This window comes from Nerophis ophidion, linkage group LG13 (assembly GCF_033978795.1).
Source record: "Nerophis ophidion isolate RoL-2023_Sa linkage group LG13, RoL_Noph_v1.0, whole genome shotgun sequence".
Classification (NCBI taxonomy): Eukaryota; Metazoa; Chordata; class Actinopteri; order Syngnathiformes; family Syngnathidae; genus Nerophis; species Nerophis ophidion.
The window spans coordinates 37,173,547-37,191,207 of NC_084623.1; the positions used below are offsets into that span (position 1 = coordinate 37,173,547).

The 17,661-nt window shown below is 39.4% G+C and overlaps 1 protein-coding gene across 4 annotated transcripts in view; it reads left to right on the forward strand.

Annotated features, from left to right (window-relative positions):
- The window catches only part of epha4l (eph receptor A4, like), a 166,101-nt gene that overhangs the window by 101,031 nt on the left and 47,409 nt on the right, over window positions 1–17,661 (forward strand). For 2 of the 4 annotated variants that reach the window (XM_061918867.1, XM_061918870.1), the window contains 2 exons: window positions 1,536–2,531; window positions 11,813–12,075. In XM_061918867.1, coding sequence (XP_061774851.1) covers window positions 1,536–1,650 — 115 coding nt within the window. In that variant the 3' untranslated portion in view covers window positions 1,651–2,531; window positions 11,813–12,075. Of the gene's footprint in view, window positions 1–1,535; window positions 2,532–11,812; window positions 12,076–17,661 lie in introns of those variants that run through there. The other 2 variants (XM_061918868.1, XM_061918869.1) reach the window with 1 other exon arrangement.

Genomic DNA, 17,661 nt, shown 5'->3' on the forward strand with positions numbered 1-17,661 from the left:
GAGGAGCTTGCATGTGGTGGCTTTCCATTTAGAAAGGCATTGTTAAAATGATCTGTTTGGTTTGTTGTTCTCTGTTTGCTGTTAATGTAGCATTCATATTACACATTAGTGTTCATGTTCATGTTTCAGTGTTTCACTTAATGATGCTATTTTAAACTTGATGTGCGCCAACAATAATAAAGTTTGTAGCTTCGACACCCAATAATTACCTCACTTTTATCTAAAGTTCTGTCCGAGTTTGTTTGTTTCGCTCTATCATGAGAGATCATTCACTGCCTGTGCAATGCGCGCCATCTTCCGCCAGTCAAAACAAAAATTGTGATTAATCTTCTATCTGAAATTCATTGTTTTTAATAATCACATGCGTTATTGTGTTAACAGCCCGAGTACGTATGTTCTTGGATTTCTCCAGTTTTAAGATCAAAACCTGGATTACGCTTCTCTGTGGAGGCACCAGCGTACTTTGGCTCACTCCTCCCCCTCCAAACCCACTTAAAAGATAAACTCATAACCTCTCAAAGGCTGTGATTGGTCAGTTTATGCAGGAAATTGTGTGTAAACGATTTGTTCAGATGGCACAGAGCACAACACTGTGATTGCCTTCTCCTTCGATTTTGGATCAACAGTTGCAATAAAAATAACTTCCATTGATTAGTTGCAGCTACAACAAAACTCTCCTTCATTCTTTGATTGGCATAAATAGTCGACGAGAGAGTTGTGGTGGCTAAGAGAGTGGTCGCACCCCCAACAAAGAGCTTTAAAAGCAGTGGTGTCCCCAGTGTGGTCTTAGGGGCTAGTTGTGGTCCGTGGCTTGTTTTTATTGGCCCGCGGTCTTGAAATGGATAACTGATAACTCTACTTAATATTACTGTCTCGCTGTTTTTTGCACGTTGAAACACACATTTCTAAAATGGTGACTTAAACCCACTAGCAACCAACGTCCAATGCAGTGGACCTTTGATTTTCAGTTCTATTTTGTTTGTCAGAGTTACACATTTCGGATAAAATTAGCCCTTTAGAGCAAAACACAAATTTCCATTGCGGTGGATGCTGATTCTCAGGAGGTTATTGGTGTGTTTTCCATTATTTTATATTTTATTTATAAAACATTCTTAATTTCTTGGAGCCATCCTGACCTGCACATGATGCATTAGTGGTGATATGTACATTTAAGACTAAAGTTTCTCAGACTTAGACATTTTTAAGGGAAAACGTTTGCCACACAAATGTCCACTGCAGTGGATGGTGGTTCTCAAGAGGTTATTTTTAAAAGATTTTTTGGAAAAGATATGTAATTATAGTTTTTGTGGAAGTCAAACTGTACCCCCATTTGTGTTATATCAGCGAAGACATAATTTATGACGTACTTCAGTCTCTGTTATTTTAAGCATTCACCTAATCTATGAAAATAGCAGGACTGGGATTGCAACTGTCAAGCTGCTAGAAGGCTGCAAAAGCCATCATGCGGATCGTTAGGTTTGTCTGTTTTTGTTATTGTGGGTCCTCGTTCCTAAGTGTGCTTCCTCTCCTCACAGGGACCTGACCCGCATCGGCATCTCCGCCGGAGCACACCAGAGCAAGATCCTGACAAGTGTCCAGGGAATGCTCTCCCAAATGCAACAGATGCAAGGCAGAATGGTTCCCGTCTGAGACATTTCAAAACGGAAGGAAAAAAAGGAGCGAAGTGACTTCATTTCCTAGAAAAACAACAAAATACACACACAAAAAAAGACATTTGAAACGAGAAAAACTATGAAGAAATAGTTGACCTCATCCGTGCACTTTAACTTTGCTCTGAAAGAAAAGTGGGGACAATGGCACTTTTTGTAAGATTCAGACATTTCTTCTGCCCTTTTTTGTTGAACGCATTTGAGGATAGATGGAGGAACGTCTTGGAAGTGTTTCCAAAAGGCCAATCTGGAGTGCCTTTGTTGGATTGGAAGGAACAGCAAAACAGACGGGAACGCTTTCCTTTCGGGCAAAGTGTTTTTTTCTGAATGATACGCAGAGCAGTTTTTTTTTTTTTTGTACATGTTTATCGTCTCCGTGGGACTTCCCTGACCACCATTGTTCTGTCTCAGCTGGATCTGTTCAATAACTCACACACAAAATGGAGGATCTTATCTGTCAGACTTCCAGTGTTGGCTTTGGCGGCACAATGGGGACTTTTTTTTGTTGCTCCATTCTGGACTTTCTTGTCGTTTTTTGCCGCCTGTTTTTGATCTCGCAGAGAAACTCCCATTTCTTCCTCAACATGTCCTCCCTCACCTTTGCTGAACAAGCGGTGGAGGTCGTCCCTCAGCACTAGAGCCTTGGCGGCTCCCACATCCTGCTGCAGGACCACCTGACTCTTCCTCACCGATCTCAATGGAATTTTGTTTGGCTGGACTTAATTGGGTTTATTCATGCAGCAAGACAAAGGAACATATGGCAGGATTTAATCAAAAGGATGTCTGCAACAAATGCAATATGGATGCGGAGTGAATCACAATCATCACCCTCCACTGAGGATTAGTCAAGCTGTTATCAAGGTGAGAATTTAGATTGCATTTGTTTGTCTTCTTCAGTTCTGCTTTTAGACATTGTTATACTGTACTACAGTGCTACATCAGTTTTCATTACTAATGTTATCCGAAATGTCCGATGTTGACCGAATCGTACGAAAACCGAACAAATTTCTCACATAAGAAATAATTTAAAGCCAAATAATCTTTTCCAAAACCTGAATATATGAACACAAACACATTTAATATAGACAAAATATAGTTTTGCATGTATAAAACAATGTCAAATACATATAAATGACAAATAAAATGGATACATTAATCAATTTGGCCATAATATGAATCTTTTTGATCAAGGCAAACTTTGCTATGAGTTCTATTTTTATTTTAATCGCGTTTTTCACCTTCTTCAAAGTGCTGGCACTTGCAACTTTTTGGGTCCCATAGTGGGTTGTTTCATGGGTGGAAGTCTTTGGGCACTTTACGAATCTAGTATTGATGTTTCTGTAATTTATGTGTCCACCTTTTGCTTTTGACATATTGCATCATTTTTCGATGTGATAGCACACCGCATTGTTTTTTTATGTAGATATAGTTAGAAGACTTGATATGTGCACACTGGAGCAGCCTGCTAACGTGCCATCATAGGCGAACAAGCATCCGTGTTGCTTTAGTTTGCTTGACACTTTTCCTCCGGTGTCTGTATGCATTTAGCTCTAAGAAGTGTGCAGTATCTACTCCTTCATATTTATTTCAGACAGTGGTGTCGCACTATGTGGATGTTTTTCTCTCCTAATTTCCTCTGTTTACCTGGTTATTGTTTTGCTGTAATGCAGTTCCAGTTACATCTCTGTTAAAGTGTAGAGAACACTTACCATATTTTCCGGATATAAGCCGCTACTTTTATTTCCCCCAACGCTTTTGACCCTGCAGCTTATTAAAAAAACAGTGCGTTCATTTTATGGCGTTTTCTTCGCTAACGACCATAATGTTTGGCATTCAACAAATAGTTGTCTTATTACACCGACAGAGACACCAAAAACGCGTGTTATTGTTTGGGCTACTGCGCCATCTTTTGGTGCTGAAGGTTGAAAATGTACTTCCTGTTTTGTGCCTTGAACCTGAAGAATAACCGTCCATAGCGTTTCTGATTGAATGGATTCTTCATTCTTTACTAAGTTTTACAATATAACTAATACAATCAATATTTAAACCATCCCATTTGTATTGTCTGTAGGAGTGTTTTCATGCATATTTGTATGGGCTATTGCAAAGTAATCAAGTTAGCAATTATGCTAACACGTTTACAAGTTTCTGTGTTACTATTATTGATTTAAAGGCCTACTGAAACCCACTACTACCCACCACGCAGTCTGATAGTTTATATATCAATGATGAAATATTAACATTGCAACACATGCCAATACAGCCTTTTTAGTTTTATAAATTACAATTTTAAATTTAACGGAAGTTTCGTCTTTGAAACGTCGTGTAATGATGACGTGTACGCAAGACGTCACGGGTTTTTAGGAAGTATGAGCGCTGCACACACACAGCTAAAAGTCGTCTGCTTTAAGGGCATAATTATACAGTATTTTGGACATCTGTGTTGCTGAATCTTTTGCAATTTGTTCAATTAATATTGGAGAAGTCACAGTAGAAAGATGGAGTTGGGAAGCTTTAGACTTTAGCCACACAAACACACGGTGATTCCTTGTTTAAAATTCCTGGAGGTGAAACTTTCCTATGGATCAGAGCGCAGTCAAGCCAACATGGATCCCTACCAAATGTCAACCAGCAGGTTTCGGTGAGAAAATTGTGGTTAAAAAGTCAGTTCTTACCGGAGAAAAGCTGAGCTTGTGCCGTCCATAGCTGCCGTCGACTCCCCTGACACACTGCGCGTCAAGACACCCGTGGAGACATCCTTCCGACTATCAGGTACTATTTAAATCACTAAAACACTAGCAAAACAATAGAACGATAAGGGATTTCCCAGAATTAACCTAGTAAATGTGTCTAAAAACATCGGAATCTGTCCCAATGCAATTGCGTTTTTTTTTTTTTTCTAGTATGTCGCTATCAATATCCTCAAACACAAATCTTTCATCGTCGCTCAAATTAATGGGGAAATTGTCGTTTTCTCGGTCCGAATAGCACTTTTTGTTGGAAGTTCTCATTAAAAACAATGTGAATATGTGAGGAGCCATCAACATGTGACGTCATCGTCTGCGACTTCCGGTAGAGGCAGGGCATTTCTCTTAAGACCAAAAGTTGCGAACTTTATCGTGGATGTTCTCTACTAAATCCTTTCAGCAAAAATATGGCAATACCGCAAAATGATCAAGTATGACACATAGAATGGACCTGCTATCCCCGTTTAAATAAGAAAATCTAATTTCAGTAGGCCTTTAAAACGGCATTCATTTTGTATTGTTTCAGTTTCGTAAATCCAGCAAACTCTTGAGTGCGTTTAGCCGATTGGAGAGCTCGCTTCTGTAGCTAGTGGGTCGATGAGGATGACTTCTGTTTTGTTTGATCACTTGTTTGTCTACCGTGTGACAGGCACACGTAGAAACATTTACAAAATATTTCGTACTGGTATATATCTGTGGCTTATGATCCGGTGCAGGTATTTTGTGTAAACATATTGTTTTCTTTTAAAATTTGGTGGGTGCGGCTTGAACACAGGTGGGCTCTGTAAAATAGAGTAATTATCTTGTTGTTTTTCTACTTCTTTAGCGGTTAGCATGACTTCTCTCCCCCTCCTGCTGTATTTTACTCTGTGTGCCCGCGATAGATGCGCATTTCAAAACCGTACTTTGTGCAACATACTTGAATACTCGATATTTGGAATCTGGCTCATCGATTTAGAATCGTCCATGCATTTAAGAATCAATCATTTCCCCGACCCGTTGTTATTTTTCAGCCGTACACGATTTAAAAAAGCACAGCGAATGAGTCACCAAGACATGAGATTCTTAAGTTGGGCACTCAACTCTGCACGCAAAACTGATAAAAATAATAATGTATGAGAATGGACAAACATAACAAGAACAAATCCCTTTTATAAGCTTGCTTTGCAGGTCACTCATGGTGGAGCTGAAATGTCAAGGTCACTTTTTGTGGGAATTTTGCCTTTCATTCACAATCCTTACATGAAACAAGAACACACGTCTGTCTCTTTCCTGTGAATTCTCGTCTGCCAGCAGGAGGCGGCTAACAATGAAGATAATATGGTTTTTACCCCTGTAAGGCCCTCTCAAACACAACAACAACAATGTCACAAGCCCATTTTTTGTTAAGCCGTCACTGATCACGGCAGATTTTATGGGAGCAAACGACAATGTTGAAGACAAATTATGCTCCGGTACCGGATTTTTTTGAGCATGAATATATGAAGAATGACCTACAGCTGTAAGAACTTGGGTGATAAGCAGCTAAAGCCTTAGTGAAACACTTAGGCTATGTCTACACTAAGTCGTTTAACCCCTTAAACGAATAACTTTTTAGCCTAAGCCCCGTTTCAGCCACACTAAACCAGCGTTTAAGGTTCCCCTCCTCGGACGATTTTTTTATTCTTTAATCTCCGGCACTTAGCTTTGTATGGACTCATTGATAGTTTACAAACTGAGTTCAGAAAGAAAGACGGCGCCAAAGCCAGCTTCATAATAAAGCAGTTTCGTAACTCAGAGCTAACCACTGGAAATATGAAGGCGAGTCCTACAGACATGCCCCTGTTTTGCCTTCCATCTGTACAGACGCTTGTGGAAATCACACATGAATACCTTAAGAGAAAGCGATTGCAGCTATTTGGGATACAACACTTCTCAAACTGCAAGAGACCTTTCAAGTGTCCAGGTCAGCTGTGATTCTACTTACCGAAAAACTTTCTCCATTTGTCGAAGGAGAGACAACGAGAATGCGGGCTCCCGTGGATGTGATAAAAATAGGGAGCGTGTGTTTTCTATTACCTGGCCGTCGAGTGAAGACTACGGAAAACATTGAATGCATTTGGACTGGCAAAGCAGACTGTATCAGTTTATGTAGGCCATGTATGTCGGGGACTCAACATAGAGTATATAAATGTAACGTCTCGGTAGCATTGTGGTGACGAGTTGTTCTCTCGTGGGTGCAGCGAAGATAGAACTCAGCGTAAAGGTAGGAATAAGAATTTATTTATGTAATAAAACAAACTAAGAACAAAAACACTTGCACAAAAGCACTAACCAAAAACCAACAGAACTAGCTTGGGAGCTAGAAAGAACAAAGGGCGCTAGCGTGGAAGCTAGGGACATAAACAAACAAAATAGCGTACAAGCTAAAAAGTATACAAAAATAGATTTACCACAATGTTGGAAGAGCGCCGTCAGCTGTTGCGTGTAGCAAGCAAAAGTCCAAGAATGAATGTCCAACAAAGGCAGTCTTAAATAAGGAGATAAATCAAGAGGCAGGTGTGCGTGATTAAACGGAAGGCAGGTGACACAAGTGCGTTGCTAGGACAACAGACACAAACCAGGAAGTGCCACAAAGAACTGAGGAAGACAAATACAAGACAGAATGTGATGAACAGAACCAAAACCAGAATATCCCATGATCCAAGACGTGGATCATGACAATAAAGTCACCAAAAACGAATGGACAATGAAGGTGAAGACAAAAGAGTGAGTAGTGTCCTGTCCAAATATCTAGATCCCCAGTCTGAATGACGTAAAATGTTCTTTATCACATTGTTTACGTATCTAATAAAGATTTGATTAATTTATGATGGCTCAGGTGTGATTCACTACAATAGGGACCCACAGCACACTGGATTCCAGTTAATTGAAATACCACAACACTGGATAATGTTCAGATAAGTTAAATTTAAAAACTTGCACACAAAGCAACACTGGAGGCGACTATGACGTGTTCATTTTCAGCGCATGCGTATTAGGTCACGTTGCGTCGCCGGACGGAGCGGGGAAGGGGTCTTAAACGTTGGCATTGTTGTGTGTGGACACGGATACGGTTTGGTGGGACTTACCCTGGATAACCATGTCCGGCTTAGCGAAAACAGGGCCTACGCCTCACCTAGCACTAGTGCTCAGTGTTAACCAAGAAATGCAAAATATAAACATAATCAAACCGTCACTTAGTGTCCACTCCCTCAGCAATGCCGACTGATGGGATGGTTGTATCTTTCAGCATGATGCTTGTGCTCCCCGTTGAGCTGGTAAATTTAGGATAATTTTCACGCCTCAGGTAAAAATTTTGAGCAACTTGTCGCGTCTTCCGAGCAATGTCATCGGGTCTACGTGGAGAACCAGTATGCACTACTTGAGTCGGTTCTAAAGTGCGAAACAGGAACTTTTCCAAACTCAAAAGCGATACAGCAGCACCTCCAGTAGCTTCTCGTAGCAAGCATTACCTCTTTCTAGCAGCACGAGGCGCTGAGTGACACGCTGTGACAATCTAAGAAGGTGTTCCTTTTTCTCACATAAGGATTGTGGATGATTGACGAAAAACTGCCGTCGGTTGAACCTACCCTGTATCTTTAAACCAATACATGCATGTATTGATAAATTGAAGGGCATATGTCCATGCTTGGCTTCACGGTGGCAGAGGGGTTAGTGCGCCTGCCTCACAATATGAAGGTCCTGCAGTCCTGGGTTCAATCCCAGGCTCGGGATCTTTCTGTGTGGAGTTTGCATGTTCTCCCCGTGAATGCGTGGGTTCCCTCCGGGTACTCCGGCTTCCTCCCACTTCCAAAGACATGCACTTGGGGATAGGTTGATTGGCAACACTAAATTGGCCCTAGTGTGTGAATGTGAGTGTGAATGTTGTCTGTCTATCTGTGTTGGCCCTGCGATGAGGTGGCGACTTGTCCAGGGTGTACCCCGCCTTCTACCCGTTTGTAGCTGAGATAGGCGCCGGCGACCCCAAAAAGTGAATAAGCGTTGGAAAATGGATGGATGGATGTCCATGCTTTTGTCTATCAAAGTGTCCTGTATATCTATGTTGTTGTTTTCTCTATGTTAAAACACATTCTGAGAACTCATCAGGTTTTTTTATTAAGAAATGTTTCGTAATATTTTGTCAAATATAACAACTGACCATAACCTTGATAATAGGGTTTTACATATTTGTAATTAAAGGATAAGATCACTACATGTAAGGCGCAATTTCAGATTATTTATTTTTAAAAACGCATCCCGGTGAAGTTGGTTAACAGCCTTGCCTGCGATTATACACTGGACACAGAATATATTGTAAGATATCAATGATATATATTCGGATGACAATAGCGCTTTGTATTCCATTTTATGACACGTTCTGTGTCCCTTAAATTTGACAGCGACAAGCCAATGAATGTGTCTTCAACGCAACGTAGCAAGCTAGCGACTAATGTCCCTCTACAGTGCAGGACTGCTTCTTAATCACTTATCCTGGCCTTCATTGCAACAAATGAACTGTGTTTTTTACAAGTACTGCTATCACCGGAAGACTACTGGACAGGTTATAGATTACTCGCGCTTTTGAATGTAAACGAGGGTGGACGAATCGATAAAAATATGAACAGTAGCTGTACCATGTTTAGTATCAGTTAGTACGATGCAGGGAGGACATGCAAAATCCACACATAAAGATCCTGAGCCCGGGATTGAACCCAGGACTACTCAGGACCTTCGTATTGTGAGGCAGACGCACTAACCCCTCTTCCACCGTGAATCCCTATAATAATAATAATGTTGATCAAATAATACAACCGGAAATGAGGCAACATGTTACTGCATACGTCAGCAGCTTCATAAGGAGCCTTTCTAACCCGTTTTGAAATTAATATAATTTATGTACCAAATTGTGATGTATATCGTTATTACAAGACAATGCATTATTTATCGCAATATATATTTTAGGCCATACTGCCCATCCCTAATAGGAATGTGAGTGTGAATGGTTGTTTGTGTACAAACCCCGTTTCCATATGAGTTGGGAAATTGTGTTAGATATATATATACATATAAACGGAATACAATGATTTGAATAACATTTTCCACCCATATTCAGTTGAATATGCTACAAGACAACATACCGTATTTCCTTGAATTTCCGCCGGGACGATAATTAATTTAAAACCTCTTCTCACTCCTGCGCTTATCAAAGGCATGCGGTAAAAGTAAGCATGTGCTAATTATTGTAAAACCTCTTCTCACTCCGGCACTTACAAAAGGTATGCAGTACAAATTTGAGTGTGATGTAAGCTTGGACCTTAAATCCGACTGAATAGCTCTTAATCTTCTTCCCTTCATGCGATTTCAAATTACCGGTATTGAAATCAGCCTCCTCCATTTTGAAAATGATGACAGGGGAAGTGTCACTCGTGACGTCACGAGTTTGACCAGGCAGTAATACTAAGCATGCGCTAATTATTTTCGGAAGCGAGTTTGACCCGGCAGTAATTCAAGGCAGGCGCATACTATATGCCCTGCGGCAATTTTAAGGAAATACGGTATTTGATGTTCAAACTGATAAACATTTTTTTTTTTTTTGCAAATAATCATTAACTTTAGAATTTGATGCCAGCAACACGTGACACAGAAGTTGGGAAAGGTGGCAATAAATACTGATAAAGTTGAGGAATGCTCATCAAACACTTATTTGGAACATCCCACAGGTGTGCAGGCTAATTGGGAACAGGTGGGTGCCATGATTGGGTATAAAAACAGCTTCCCAAAAAATGCTCAGTCTTTCACAAGAAAGAATGGGGCGAGGTATACCTCTTTGTCCACAACTGCGTGAGCAAATAGTCAAACAGTTTAAGAACAACGTTTCTCAAAGTGCAATTGCAAGACTTATAGGGATTTCAACATCTACGCTCCATCATATCATCAAAAGGTTCAGAAAATCTGGAGAAATCACTCCACGTAAGCAGCATTGCCGGAAACCAACATTGAATGACCGTGATCTTCGATCCCTCAGACGGCAGTGTATCAAAAACCGACATCAATCTCTAAAGGATATCACCACATGGGCTCAGGAACACTTCAGAAAACCACTGTCACTATATGCAGTTTGTCGTTACATCTGTAAGTGCAAATTAAAGCTCTACTGTGCAAAGCGAAAGCCATTTATCAACAACATCCAGAAACGCCGCCGGCTTCTCTGAGCCTGAGATCATCTAAGATGTACTGATGCAAAGAAGAAAAGTGTTTTGTGGTCTGACGAGTCCACATTTCAAATTGTTTTTGGAAATATTAGACACCATCCAGACTGTTATCGACGCAAAGTTCAAAAGCCAGCATCTGTGATGGTATGGGGGTGCATTAGTGCCCAAGGCATGGGTAACTTACACATCAGTGAAGGCACCATTAATGCTGAAAGGTACATACAGGTTTTGGAACAACATATGCTGCCATCTAAGCACCGTCTTTTTCATGGACGCCCCTGCTTATTTCAGCAAGACAATGCTAGCCACATTCAGCACGTGTTACAACAGCGTGGCTTCGTAAAAAAAGAGTGCGGGTACTTTCCTGGCCTGCCTGCAGTCCAGACCTGTCTCTCATGGAACATGTGTGGCGCATTATAAAGTTAAAGTCAAAGTACCAATGATTGTCACACACATACTAGATGTGGCGAAATTATTCTCTGCATTTGACCCATCACCCTTGATCACCCCCTGGGAGGTGAGGGGAGCAGTGGGCAGCAGCGGAACCGCGCCCGGGAATCATGTAGCAATTATGAAGCGTAAAATACGACAGCGAAGACCCGGACTGTTGAACGACTGAAGCTCTACATAAAACAAGAATGGGAAAGAATTCCACTTTCAAAGCTTCAACAATTAGTTTCCTCAGTTCCCAAACGTTTATTGAGTGTTGTTAAAAGAAAAAGATGATGTAATACAGGGCTCAACATGCCCTTTCCCAACTACTCTGGCAAATGTTGCAGCCATGAAATTCTAAGTTAATTATTATTTGCAAAAAAAAAAGTTTTTGAGTTTAAACATCAAATATATTGTCTTTGTAGTGCATTCAACTGAATATGGGTTGAAAAAGATTTTCAAATCATTGTATTCTGTTTATATTTACATCTAACACAATTTCCCAACTCATATGGAAACGGGGTTTGTATATTGTAAGCCTGGTAACAAGTCCAAGGGGTTCAACCTCTCACACAAAGTGTCACATATGACCCTAATAGAGATTTGATAGATATTGCATAAATCAGGCATGGAGTTAAAACGCCATTGAAAGACTGTTTGTTATATGCATTATTTTTCAATAAGTAACGTTGTGTACTAAAAAGTAATGAGTCTCTATTATGCTCCCCAGCTGCTGATGTCCATCCCAAACCGGATCTTGCCTCCGTTTACCACGCCCAGAATTCTTCCTCCCCTCTGACACTCAGGTGCTGAATCCCCCTCAAGTACCTGACATGTCCACCTGACCTTTTCCCTCATGTGTGCTTGATACCATGCAAGCACAGTACTGGAACACTATGAAGGATAACAGGACTATGCCAGGAATGTAATATAGTCCAGCAGGGTCTGTTCATGTGGCTGATGGGCTTTTTAAAAAAGAAAAATATCAAGGTTTCCAATTTGTGTTTTTCCACTTTATTTTGTTTGATTTCAATGTGTGGATGAAGTGTGTGTGTGTGTGAGACGTCATTGGACATGTGTACAGCGGTACCTCCGTTTATGTCCGACAAGGACCAAATTGATTTCCATTCAATGATAAATCCGTTCCAGACACGCAAAAATATAAACACTAAACACATTTTATAGAGAATTATTATAGTTATCCAAGCAGAACACAATGTAAAATACAGCTGTCTCTTATCATTGCTGTTAATTGGTTCCGGACATGATCGTGATTAAATGAATTAATTATAAATCAAATATGTTCATAGCGAGAACTACCTTCTTAATACGTTTCTCAACATTATGAGAGCCCTCCAGACATGAAAAAATACCTTTCAGTCTTTCATTCAGATAAGTAATGCTGGATGTGGCTGAGCCAACCAGTGGCCACGATACTGAACAGCACACTCAGATTGGTTTGGTGTCTTTTAGTGGCCAATATGACTGCATTATTGATTTTTATTTATTTAGCCATTTTTATGCCTAAAAATAATAACAATACCAAATATTTGTTTTATATATATATATATATATATATATATATATATATATATATATATATATATATATATATATAGATGTTAGGTCAGGAAAAAACACAGAGGCTACTTCATCCCGACAAGCCTGTTTCTCAGGTTATTAAATATATATAAAATCCCCTGACAAGCCTGTAGGGATGAAATAGCCTCTGTGTTTTTTCCTGACCTAACGTAAATTCTGCTCTACTCCGGTATTGAGCACTGTTCAAAGGATAAACCACAGAAACTTTGACTATATATATATATATATATATATAAATGTGTGTATATATATATATATATATATATATATATATATATATATATATATATATATATATATATGTGTGTGTGTGTGTGTATATGTGTATATGTATATATATATATATATATATATATATATATATATATATATATGTGTGTGTGTGTGTGTATATATGTGTATATGTATATATATATATGTAGATATATGTGTATATATTTATATATATATATATATATATATATATGTGTATATATATATATATATATATATATATATATATATATATACCCTGTTTATCACCTTTTTTATCAAAATGCTGGCACTCACAACTTTCTTTGACCCCGTGGTAGTTTGTTGGGGTTTTTTTCTGCCATATATATATATATGTATATATATATATATATATATATATATATATATATATATATATATATATATGTATATATATATATTTATGTTAAAAAAAAAAGCACAGACTGTAGTAATTCGTTCATAGACATTATTTCTTTGGACACGTGATACGATTGGCTGTACGACAACCGAGGCATACGTAAACCATGGAAAAATTGGGCAAAAACAAAATCATACGGAAAGCGAGGTACCACCTCAACTGTCCATTTGCCGGTCATTATGGAGGTTGGGCGAGGAAAGGGTGTTTTTTTTTTTTGTTAGGAGTCACTGAAAAAAACAAATGATAGAAAATGTGTCAAGAGCTTTTCGGAACAATATGATTTTAAACTCAGTATTATGAACAAGTGGGCCTAAAAATCAGTTTGTCCACAGTGAAACTACAATTTATATTGAGACACATCCGTGCGAGGACAAAATCTCACAGAAGAGATTTTTGTTATTTTATTCCAGAAAAAAAATGATACAGGTATTACATGATGGACATTATTTTGCTCATTTTACAAAGTGTGCGTGCGTGAGTGTGAATGTTTGAAACACATCGACTTTTTAAAACCACCTCTGTCCTTAAAACAGCCTGACTGCTGTTTCCCTCTTGGCAACTTTTGTGTTTTAGCTATCAAATAGAAAGGTTCGGAAATATGCAAGACGTGTTGGGAAGGAAACCAGAATGTACTGTAAAATATGTTTTCCTTTACTTCAATGTCTGACGGTTGGACAAAACACACAAAAACAGAAGAAAAAAAATGAACAAAAGACAGATGCTAATGTTATTTGTATGCCTTCCAATGCCATATGATCTAGTCCTGTAGATCTAACATCTGTTTTTGTTCCTTTTTGACATGATCATGTTATTATTTGTATTTTGTTTTGTCAAGGAGATGTAGGTACATGTAACTTATGACATTTATTTATGTCCTTTTATATCTAGTTTGTAAAATAATAGCCTCAAGCGAAGGAAATAAAAGGGTGCTGAAGTGCACTCTTATTACAGTAGAAAGCAGATGATGTTCTCGTGTCTCTTATTATCTTACTCACACACACACACACACAAACACACTATTGTTTTTCTTACCTTCTCGAGACCTACGAAAAATGCCTACTTCTTTAGGACCCTATCTAGATATATAAAGATTTGTATTTCCAACATTAATAATATATGCATGCTATTCAAATATAAAACAAAGGTACGCTTTTAGTTAATAGTTTTTTTCTGTTATTGGTTTTTGATTTTCATTATTTATTTCAAGTTATGACAATATGTCTCTATATATACATATTTATAGATTTTTTTTTTAAATTAATTTTGGTCCAAGGGGGCATATTTCAATTTCTTACACACACGTTATTACATATGTTGGCCAGAGAGGGAGCACTTTTAAAAGTTAAGTTAAAGTTAAAGTTAAAGTACCAATGATTGTCTCACACACTCTTGGTGTGGTGAAATTTGTCCTCTGCATTTGACCCATCTCCTTGATCACCCCCTGGGAGGTGAGGGGAGCAGTGAGCAGCAGCGGTGGCTGCGCCCAGGAATCATTTTTGGTGATTTAACCCCCAATTCCAACCCTTGATGCTGAGTGCCAAGCAGGCAGGTAATGGGTATAGTTTTTGGTATGACTCGGCTGGGGTTTGGACTCACAACCTTCTGATCTCAGGGCGGACGCTCTAACCACTAGGCCACTGAGAGACACAGTCAATTTGAAAAATCCCTTCTTTTTGGGACCACTCTAATTTTAACAGATTTCACCACCAGGGGTGCAAATGAGACATTCTCTATTAGATGCAATGGTTTTCCGTATTGGGACCATGATTTGGGTCCTAACTTGTTCACCGGTGCTTATATGGAAGGTACTTTTCCTTGTTGATGTCTAACGAAGGGTAGAAATACACGAACACACACACTTCAGTGTATCAAAAGACTTTTAAATGAACCACTGTTATGATATCTGGGTGCACTTTACAAGAAAAAATATAAAATCAAATATATAATTAAACATGTTTATTTTTTGTTCACTTACTGTATTTCCTTGAATTGCCGCCGGGGCGCTAACTAATTTAAAACCTCTTCTCATTCCTGCGCTTACCAAAGGCATGCGGTAAAAGTAAGCATGCGCTTATTATTTTAAAACCTCTTCTCATTTCGGCACTTACCAAAGGAATGCAGTAAAAAATTGTGTGTGATGTAAGCTTGGACCTTAAATCCGACTGAATGTCTTAATCTTATTCCCTTTATGCGATTTCAAATTACCGGTATTGAAATCAGCCTCCTCCATTTTGAAAATGAGGACAGGGGAAGTATCACTCGTGACGTCACGAGTTTGACCAGGCAGTAATACTAAGCATGCGATAATTATTTTGGGAAGCGAGTTTGACCCGGCACTAATTCAAGGCAGGCGCATACTATATGCCCTGCGGCAATTCAAGGAGATACGGTATCTTAAATTACGTACTTAGGTAGGTCTTTATTGTCATTGCACAAGTACAACAAAACTTTGTTTTCAGCACAAACCCGTTCAAGATTAGACAAACAAAACAGTGTACATGGTTAGAGAACAGAAACGCTGATGGGTCGCCACAAGGCGCCCCGTAAAAGAAGGGAAAAAGGTCAACGCTGGGGGAGGATGAGTATAAAAATACAATCTACACTGGGCTCTGAGTAGGAAAAAACCTCCATAGCAAAGCACATATACATATTACAACATACATCTCGTGGCTTGCAACAGAGGGGAGGGAGTGGGGGCTACCTTGCAGGCTGCAGCCCTTCAGGCGCTGCTCATCCATCCATCACCCTTAAAGGGGAACATTATCACAATTTCAAAAGGGTTAAAAACAATAAAAATCAGGTCCCAGTGGCTTGTTGTATTTTTTGAAGTTTTTTTCAAAATTTTACCGGTCCCCGAATATCCCTAAAAAAAGCTTTAAAGTGCTTGATTTTCGCTATTTGCAATGCGACTATCCATTTCCCTGTGACGTCATACAGTGCTGCCAATGTAAACAAACAACGGCGAATACCACAGCAAGATATAGCGACATTAGCTTGGATTCAGACTCAGATTTCAGTGGCTCAAGCAATTCAACAATTTACGCATGTATTGAAACGGATGGTTGGAGTATGAAAGTATTAAAGAAGAAACTGAAGCTATTGAGCGAATAGCTATTGACGCTATTAATAGCCATAGCATGGCCGAATAGCTGCGTTAGCATCGCCGGTAAAATGTGCGGACCAAACGATCAGGACTTTCGCATCTTGTGACACTGGAGCAACTTAAATCCTTCGATTGGTAAGTGTTTTTTTTCGCATTAAATGTGGGTGGAAGGAAACGTAATATAGTTGCAAATGCATATGCAGGTTATCCATACATCTCTGTGCCATGTCTGTTTTAGCACTGCCGGTAAATAGCATGTTAGCATCGATTAGCGTAGCATGTTAGCATCGATTAGCTGGCAGTCAACATCAACAAAACTCAACTTTGTGAATTCGTTGACTTTATAGTTGCAAATGCATCTGCAGGTTATCCATACATCTCTGTGCCATGTCTGCTTTAGCACCGCCGGTAAATAGCATGTTAGCATCGATTAGCATAGCATGTTAGCATCGATTAGCTAGCAGTCACGCCGCAACCAAATATGTCTGATTAGCACATAAGTCAACATCAACAAAACTCACCTTTGTGATTTCGTTGAATTTATCGTTGCAAATGCATCTGTAGGTTATCCATACATCTCTGCGTCATGTCTGTCATCGCCGGTAAAATGTGGAGACACTTTGGTACATTTAATGGGGGTCTGGCGGCAGACACTTTCACATCTTCGGGCCAGTGGTGCAACTTGAATCCCTCCCTGTTAGTATTGTTACACCCTCCGACAACACACCCATTCCAAAAAATAGTCGAAAAAATAGAATGAAACAGAGCTGAGACCCGGTGTTTGTAATGTGTTGACAATGAAAATGGCAGCTGTATTACCTAGGTCACGTCACGTTCTGACGTCATCGCAAAAAGAGCGATGAACAGAAAGGCGTTTAATTCGCCAAAATTCACCCATTTAGAGTTCGGAAATCGGTTAAAAAAATATATGGTCTTTTTTCTGCAACATCAAGGTATATATTGATGCTTACATAGGTCTGGTGATAATGTTCCCCTTTAAGAGATTTGTCTCAAGGGCGTTCGATGGGCATTGGGGTATGTGTGCGTAGTGTGTATTTTAGTGGATGCATGCGTGTGTGTAAGCCTGCCGCGTGTCTCTGCTCCGCGGCCTTGGTGTTCTTGCCAGTCAGTCCAAAGTCAACAACAACAGGTGTGTGTCCATGAAAGACAAGAAGAGAGTTTGTTGTATGAGGGGTGTAAA